The 8,098-nt window shown below is 55.4% G+C and overlaps 1 protein-coding gene across 1 annotated transcript in view; it reads left to right on the top strand.

The window, feature by feature from the left end:
- Positions 1-4,708, top strand: part of CHMP1A (charged multivesicular body protein 1A) — a 7,895-nt gene extending 3,187 nt beyond the window's left edge. Inside the window, exons 3-7 of the mRNA XM_008050033.2 lie at positions 599-676; positions 1,998-2,144; positions 2,713-2,841; positions 3,265-3,452; positions 3,938-4,708. Of these exons, the coding sequence (XP_008048224.1) occupies positions 599-676; positions 1,998-2,144; positions 2,713-2,841; positions 3,265-3,452; positions 3,938-3,959 (564 nt within the window). The 3' untranslated portion in view covers positions 3,960-4,708. The remainder of the gene's footprint in view (positions 1-598; positions 677-1,997; positions 2,145-2,712; positions 2,842-3,264; positions 3,453-3,937) is intronic.
- Positions 4,709-8,098: the final 3,390 nt, after the last annotated feature.

Below are 8,098 nucleotides of genomic sequence, written 5' to 3'. Positions count from 1 at the left end.
TTTTTTTTTTTTTGAGTTGGAGTCTCACTCCATCGCCTAGGCTGGAGTGCAGTGGCACACTCATGGCCACCCCAGTGCTGACCTGCTGGGCTCCGCGATCCTTCTGCCTCAGCCTTCCAGGTGGCTGGAACTACAGGTGCGTGCTACCACGCCCAGCTAATTTCTGATTTATTATAGAGATGAGGTCTTGCCAAGTTGTCCAGGCTGGCCTTGAACCTACAGGCTCAAGCAATCCACTCACCTTGGCCTCCCAAAGTGTTGGGATTACAGGCTGAGCCATTGAGCCCGACCTAGCAGCTTAAATTTTTTGAGTCCTCTGCTCTGCAGAAAGATTTAGGATAGGATATTCCTGGCGAGGACAGGCATTTCAGAAAACCCATCACCATCCACTCTTCCAGAAAGCATGAGGCAGGGGAGGCTTCCTGGTGCAGTCTCAACCCAGGAGGTGCACCTTAGGTTTTGTGCTCTCCCTGCAGCATACTGGGCCCAGGGTGACTAGTGAGTGTTGAGGAACCAGTGTGGGCAGAGACTGGGTGTGGGGAGCAGTGCCCAGAGGGTGATCCCCACTCTCTGACTCTGGTGTTCTGACTCTGTTCAGTTCACGGCGAAGCAGCTGGAGAAACTGGCCAAGAAGGCGGAGAAGGACTCCAAGGCCGAGCAGGCCAAAGTGAAGAAGGTAAGATCTGGCCTCCCTGGCCATGGCTTCCCTGGGCCTGTGTTATGTTCTTTTCTGCCCTTATTTTTGTTTTCTGCTTGGCTTCGATGGCTTTTGGAAGGAGGCGTCTTCTACATCACCATGATTTCTGAGCCTCAAAGTATTCACTTCTGCATGAGACGCACAGACACGGGGGAGCCTCTACCTGGAGTGGCTGCTGTCTCTGCCCATGGCCTCTCAGCCCTCCCCTGCCCACTGAGGGCATCCGACCACAGGCACATGCCTTACCCTTTTGCTCTTGCCTGGGACTGGCCTTTCCTTGTATTTCTGATGTTCTGAACATGGCCTTTGCCACACATTGAGCAAGCAGTGGGCTTCTAGCCATCCTGCCACTGTCCTGTCTTCTCTGCTCTCTCCTCCCCGTGGATGTCGAGTCTGGGCTGAGACATCATGGCCCCTCCATGGGGTGGGCAGAACTGGAGTCACACTGGGGACCTCTCCAGGAAGGGGTCCCTGCCTCCTAATGGGCAGGGTGGATGGAAAGGTGGGGTCGGACTGCTGTTGGCGGAAACTTTCAGGCCAGTATCGTGCAGCTCTTAAGACTTGGCACAATGTGTGAAGTAGGTCCCAGAGTGTTGGATTTTGGGAACTCCTCACCCAAACCCAGGCTTCTCAAGGCAGAAAGGAGCCTAGACAGCTGCCTCTGTAGGCCGCGTCATTGGTGTTCTGTACCTTTTCTGCCTGCATCTGTGTCTCCCATAGACTCTGAGTGTGGCCTCTGTCCTGTGCTCCTATGCTAAGGTGGGGTTGGGGGCATCGGTGGGAGAAGCCTCTTCGCAGGCTGGTCTGGTGCTGCTGCCCTGTCCCTGCTTCTTCATATTTATAAAACTCTGCCATAGCCAGGCTCGGTGGCTCAACCTGTAATCCCACGCCTTTGGGAAGCTGAGGTGAGTGGATTGCCTGAGCCGCGGGTTCGAAACCCACCTGGGCAACTTGGCGAGACCTCATCTCTACAATAAATCAAAATGAGCCAGGTGTGGTAGCGTGCGCCTGTAGTTCCAGCTACTTGGAAGGCTGAAATGGAAGGACTGCCGGAGCCCAGCAGGTCGAGGCTGCAGTGGCCGGGAGTGGCACTCCAGTCTGGATGACAGAGTGAGACTCCAACTCAATAAATAAATAAATAAATAAAAATAAACCTCGGCCATTTCTTGTGAATACATCTGGAGAGGATTGTGAAGGGCCCTCCACCATAGCAAATAGCACCAAGAGAGGTCAGCATGGGCTCCTTGAAAGGACACACACACACCAACTTCTCCCAGCTGGCATATCCCCCCAAATTTAGGCCCTTCAGCAGAAAAATGTGGAGTGTGCCCGTGTATATGCTGAGAACGCCATCCGTAAGAAGAACGAAGGTGTGAACTGGCTCCGCATGGCATCCCGTGTAGATGCAGTGGCCTCCAAGGTGCAGACGGCCGTGACCATGAAGGGGGTGAGTGCTGAATCTGTGGGCTGGGCCCACCTCCACTGACTGGAGCAGGAACAGGGTCTGCGGGCTGGCCCTGAGGCAGTCCCCAGAGTTGAGGAAGCCGGACCCACATGGAGTCAGAAGTGTTGGTGTGGACACAGGCAGACCAGGCCCTGAGGTCACTCCAGTGCTACAGGGAGGAGCCCTCGGTGAGCCTGGGTCTTGCAGCATCTCATGAGATGCAGAACCCTTGTGGTCAAGCCAGTCCCAGCTGGGGCAGGAAGATTAGGTTAGAACCCTTGGCTCCAGTGAACATCCCCTCCAAACATGGGGTGGGCCAGGGGAGCAGTCCTGAAGATCCCAGTCAGCAGCCTTCCCAAGAGTCTGTGGCCAGCTCCCCTTGTGCCTGTCCCTTAGCTGACTATGTCCCAAGGGCCTGGGCCCCGGCTCAGCCCAGGGCTGGGGTTTTGTTGGGTGAGTGGGGAACTCTCCCCACCCCAGCAGTCTCATCAGGGCTCAGAGGACCCATTCCTGGTGGTGATCTTTGCTTGCCTTTTATCCTATTCCCTCCCCCAACCCTCACCTGTCCCAGGTAACCAAGAACATGGCACAGGTGACCAAAGCGCTAGACAAGGCCCTGAGTGCCATGGACCTGCAGAAGGTCTCAGCAGTGATGGACAGATTTGAGCAGCAGGTGCAGAACCTGGACGTGCACACCTCGGTATGTACCTGCCCAGCCTGGGCTGTGGTCTGGGAATGGGGCAGAGGAGCATGCAGGCAGTGCACTGGAAGATGACTCACAGGCTGACATGCCATCTGAGTACGTGTGTGTTTGTCCCTTGGGGTCACCAAGCGTCCTCTGCTGGGTCCTTGCCAAAACCTTGAGAGGCAGGGTAGGTGGGGCGCCAGGGGCCTCCTCCAGGTACCTGGCTCCTTGTGGAGGCCAGAAGGTAACAAGCACAGAGGTGTAGACATGGCAGGGCTGGAGTAGTGGCCGGAAAGCCTCCAGTGGAAGGTGAAGAGCGGAAGTGTCATTAAGATAAAGGATGAGGGGAGGGCTGGGGTAGGAAGTGTGGCCTGCCCTTGGAAAGTTGTGCTGGGCCCCGTGGGCCTGGCCCCTGTGCCAGCATGTGCCCCTTCCCAGGTAATGGAGGACTCCATGAGCTCGGCCACCACACTGACCACGCCACAGGAGCAGGTAGACAGCCTCATCATGCAGATCGCTGAGGAGAATGGCCTGGAGGTCCTGGACCAGCTCAGCCAGCTGCCCGAGGGTGCTTCCGCGGTGGGTGAGAGCTCTGTGCGCAGCCAGGAGGACCAGCTGTCACGGAGGTAGGTGGCCCCGGCGGCACTCTGGTGCTGTGGGAAGGAAGAGAGTGTTGTGGGTTAAAGGCTGCTGGGGGAAGCTTGAGGTGAGGCTTGGAGCAGGGGCACAGATCTTGATTCAGAACCACCCCCCACCTGCAGCTGTTCCTGGCCTCCTGCTGCTCACTCTTGTCCCCAACTCTCCTATTTGCGTAGAACCTTGAGTGTCTCAGGCCCATCCTGCTCAGGCCTGCTGGGAGGGCCCAGCATATGTGTCTGACGCATTACACACACCTGCAGCTCCCATTGGAAAGGGAACCTATGCCCTTTGATGGGATGGATCAGAGCAGGCCTGGCATGGTTGTACCCAAGGTCCTGCACTCACAATATCTCAGGACAGCCTTGGGGATCTGAAATCAAGGAGAGAAAGCACTGCTCACCACGGGTGAGGGCCCTGTGAGCAGTGTCTTGGTGGCCCTCCCCTTCTTACTGTGTGCTGCTGTTGGTTCCAGGTTGGCTGCTTTGAGGAATTAGCTGCACCCTGCGGCACAGTGCCTCCCACCCTGTGACATGCTGGAAGGCTCCTGTCCCCTCCTCTTCTGCATCTTGCCTTCCTGCTGACCCTGCGAACTGAGCTGCGCTGGCAGAATCCTCTCACCTGCCAGGCGGGGTGCCTCAGAGTCAGTCCTGTTCTCTTGTTGGGAGTGGTGGGTCTGTGTCCTGGTGTTGAGTTTGCACGAACCTATGAGGTATCTTCTGTGACTCTGGGCCAACAATGGGAGGTCGGCAGGTCCCCCTCTGCCCCCCCCAAGGAGCTGATGGAGACTGGCCAGCCAGTGCCACGTGGACTTTCACCCAACACCAGGGGCCCTTCCGACTCTGATCGCTGACATGCTGCTTACTGTCCCCCAGTGAACATCAGGACTGCCTGTTGCCAACTCCTGGAGGCCTCCCCCGACAGTGGGACAGTGGGCAGGAAGTGCCCCCGTGTGACAGACACAGCCCAAGGGGGCGCCAGTGGCCCATGTGTGCTGAAGTTGGCAGGTGCCACTCAGCACTGTATGGACAGTGACCCTCCTCTGGGGGTGGGGTCTTGGTGTCTCCTGCTTCTGGTTTAGCCCCCAGGGCCTCCTGCCCCGGCTCCTTGTTTTTAAAGCTGCCTAGTCCATAGGGACAGAACCACCATCCAGGTCCAGGTGTGCCCTTGGGTTCTCGTCTTCACTCATTTGCCACTCTGGAGGTGCCTTGGGCCACGTGGCCATGCTGTTGTCTCCTCAGCAGGGCGTCTGAGGCTCCTCCATGGCGCTGCACTCCTTGGTGGTGATGCTGCCTGTGTCACACTCTTCTATCCCTGAATAATCGGTGCCTCCCTGGGGGAGCCAGCTGCAACTCCTGGAAGGACTTGCTGGGATGGCTGAGGGGGATTTGGGCACCGCCTGCTGGGTTCTTGTTTTTTCCTAAAGTTTACTTATTGTCTTGAAGCTTCCAGGGTTTTGTTTTTTTTGCCAAAGTAGAAAAAGCAGGCGGCAGGTGGCAGATGTGGGTCCCTCCCTCCTGATGGTGAGCCGTGTGAGCCTCCGACAGCTGCAGGCTGAGTTAGAGTGTGGAGACCTTCACTTGACTTGCTGTCCGATTCATTCTTTTTAGGACTTAGGACCCCCTGGGGAGGGGATGGCATTGGTGTGTCCTGGACATGAGGGGTTGAGGCACTGTATGGCCAGGGTCCCCTTTGGCCTCCTCCAAAATCTGTCCACACGCTGGGGTGTTAAGAGAGGGTCTTTCTGTCCTTCATGGGTGACAGCCGTGAGGCGCTTCCTGCCCCCAGCGGATGCAGACTCCACATCACCGTGAGCTGGTTGCCAGCCTCAGCCTACCCCCTGGACATCTCCTGGGTGCCAGAGTGGGTTCCAGGGAGAGCAGGTACATTCGCCAGCTTCCTAAATATTGTTCTAGTAAACAGATTGGTCCCTGAACACTTCGTCAGGCTTTGCTTTGGTGCCTTGGGAGACCCTAGATGCGGTTGTCCATATCCCACCCCCGCTTTGGAGACTGAAGGAGGGGCCACCTCCTCGCTCTCCTTGGGAGAGGCAGGGGTGGTTCAAAGACTGCAGATACTCAGGCCCCACCCAGACCAATAGTTGGGCTCTGCAGTTTGAAAATTTCTTTGTTTTTTTTTTACTTTGAAATGATTTTAAACCTGCATAAAAGATGCCAGGTCCACATTTTCTGTGTCCCTCTTGCCCAGCCTTCCTTCACTGCACCTCCTAGTTAACCGTCTGAATCTATGGAGTCAGGAGATTGCCTGGACACTGCTGTGCTAACCAGCCCTCCTGCTGGACGGTTCTGTGCAGGGTCCCAGTGTTCCCAGCCTGGCAGCTCCTCAGTGTGCTCTGTCTCTGTGACCTGGACAGTTCAGAACATGCTGGCCCATTGTCATGCAGAGTGTTTTTCTCCCCTTGTACTGGCTGGACTTTGCTACATGGTGAGCCTGAGCTTGCAGTCACTGACAAGAATCCTGCAGAACTGGCATTTTCTCTGCATCGGTTGCATCAGGGTGTGATGTCCCCATGACAGCTCTCCTCCCTGGGTTCAGCTGGCATCTCCAGGCTTCACTGCAGAGTTGGCATTGTCTCCATTTTTAAAATTCGAGTGTCTTGTGGGGAGATATTTGAGGACAACAAAACATGGACTGACTTTTTCCCTGAATGTTAGTGTGTACCAGTGAACCTTCTGGTAATAGTTACTGGGGCTCTTATTTGAAATTCTGCTCTGAGGGAGCATCCCTTGCTTGGTTGTTCCCTTATTGGTATCAGTCTGGACCTGTGGGCATCTGTTGTGTGGTTATGGTGGTTGTGTCATTTATTTTGGGGCTCAAAATGTGTCCTATTTGGGGTATCCCTTCAGGTCAGCTGAGTCTTTGAACTTGCCCCCTCGGTCCCGACATACAATCACCTCCATCCCTACAAGGTGTTCCATCCACCACCCTCTCCCCAACCCTGGGTCAGCCATGTCTCCAGGAAGCTCTGATTCCTTTTCACAGGGAAGGATGTTCAAAACCCAAGGTCTGGATGCAGGAGTGCCATTTCTGCTGCCACCTGAGACCCTCAGCTCAGCCATGAAGCGTGTCATAGCTGCTACAGATGCACGACGGTGTATCCCCTGTATTCCTGAGAAAGCACAGCTGTAGATGACCACAAATGCATGGCTGTATACCCCTCTGTGTACATTAGAAACCACAGCGGCCGGGCTCAGTGGATCAGCCTGTAATCCTAGCACTTTAGGAGGCCAAGGAGAGTGGATTGCCTCAGCCCACATGTTCGAGATCCACCCGGGCAACTTAGCAAGACCTCATCTCTACAATAAAAAAAGTAGCCAGGCGTGGTAGCGCGCGCCTGTAGTTCCAGCTACTTGGAGGGCTGAGGCGGAAGGATTGCTGGAGCCCAGCAGGTCGAGGCTGCGATGGCCGGGAGTGGCCACTGCACTCCAGTCTGGGTGACAGAGTGAAACTCCAACTCAAAAAACAAGAAAAAGAAATCATAGCTGTAGCCACCACAAATACATGATGTACCCCCCTCTGTATACATGAGATAGCACAGCTGTAGCCACCACGAATGCATGGTTGTGCACCTTTCTGTATAGCTGAGAAACGACAGCTGTAGCCACCCACAAATGTATGCCTGTGTACCCTTCTGTGTACATTAGAAACCTCAGCTGTAGCCACCACAAATACACAATGTAGCCCTCCGTATACTTGAGACACCACAGCTGTAGTTGCCTAGGAATGCACAACTGTGCATCCCTCTGTGTACACGAGACAACAGCCGTGGCTGCCTACAAATGCACAGCTGTAGCCACCATAAATGTTTTGTTCACGGTTGTTTCAGAACTGCCAGCCTCAGTCCTGTACTAACCAGAGGCCGGCATTTGTAGCTCTCAAACCTCTCCCCGGTTAGGACCCCTTCCATACCTGTCCATGGTGGCTGTGCTCTGCTGCAGATTCATTTGTCTATATTCCATATGGACCCGCATCCTGGATGGACTTTATAATGATGGTTATTATTGCTGTGGAAATGTCACTGTGGCTGTAGAGTGGGAGGGGACGTGTCCTTGCCCCTCCACCACAGGCACTCCTCTCATGTCCTCAGGGTTCCCAGAGCTGCTTGGGCCCTCAGGCTCCACAAGGGCTGCTGTTGCTCTTCCCTGGGAGAGAGGGCCAGGGGCACAGTGTAGGGGCTTGCCTGCATCCTGAGATGGGCTCTGCACCATGGGGTAGGCTCCAGCCGCACTCCTGCCTCTGTGCAGCCTCTCACCAGGACTCCCAGAACTCTTGGGTACTTGTCCCCCCTGTGGGAAGGTCTGTGGGTGTTAGGGGATAGTTCCCTGTGTTTGGAGTGAGGGGGAAGTGGGAACTAGCACCGGGAGCGCTCCCGGGGCCAGGTGAGCTCCTGGGATGGCAGTTGAGTGGGTCTCCGGGGTGCTTTGGTGAGAACTTAATGGAGTTATGATTATTTTAGGACTAATTAGAACTTACAAGAAAACACTCCCAGTTAGCAGAATAAAGTGTAGCATCTCAGCCGGGCTCGGTGTCTCAGCCTGTAATCCCACGCTTTGGGAGGCCGAAGTGAGTGAATTGCCTGAGCCCATGGGTTCGAGACCCGCCTGGGCAACTTGCC

The sequence above is a fragment of the Carlito syrichta genome, unplaced genomic scaffold (genome assembly GCF_000164805.1).
Source record: "Carlito syrichta isolate Samal-C Ts95f unplaced genomic scaffold, Tarsius_syrichta-2.0.1 Scaffold142937, whole genome shotgun sequence".
Classification (NCBI taxonomy): domain Eukaryota; kingdom Metazoa; phylum Chordata; class Mammalia; order Primates; family Tarsiidae; genus Carlito; species Carlito syrichta.
The sequence above is the reverse complement of the archived record's forward strand: the minus strand, read 5'-3'. Positions and strand labels throughout refer to the sequence as shown.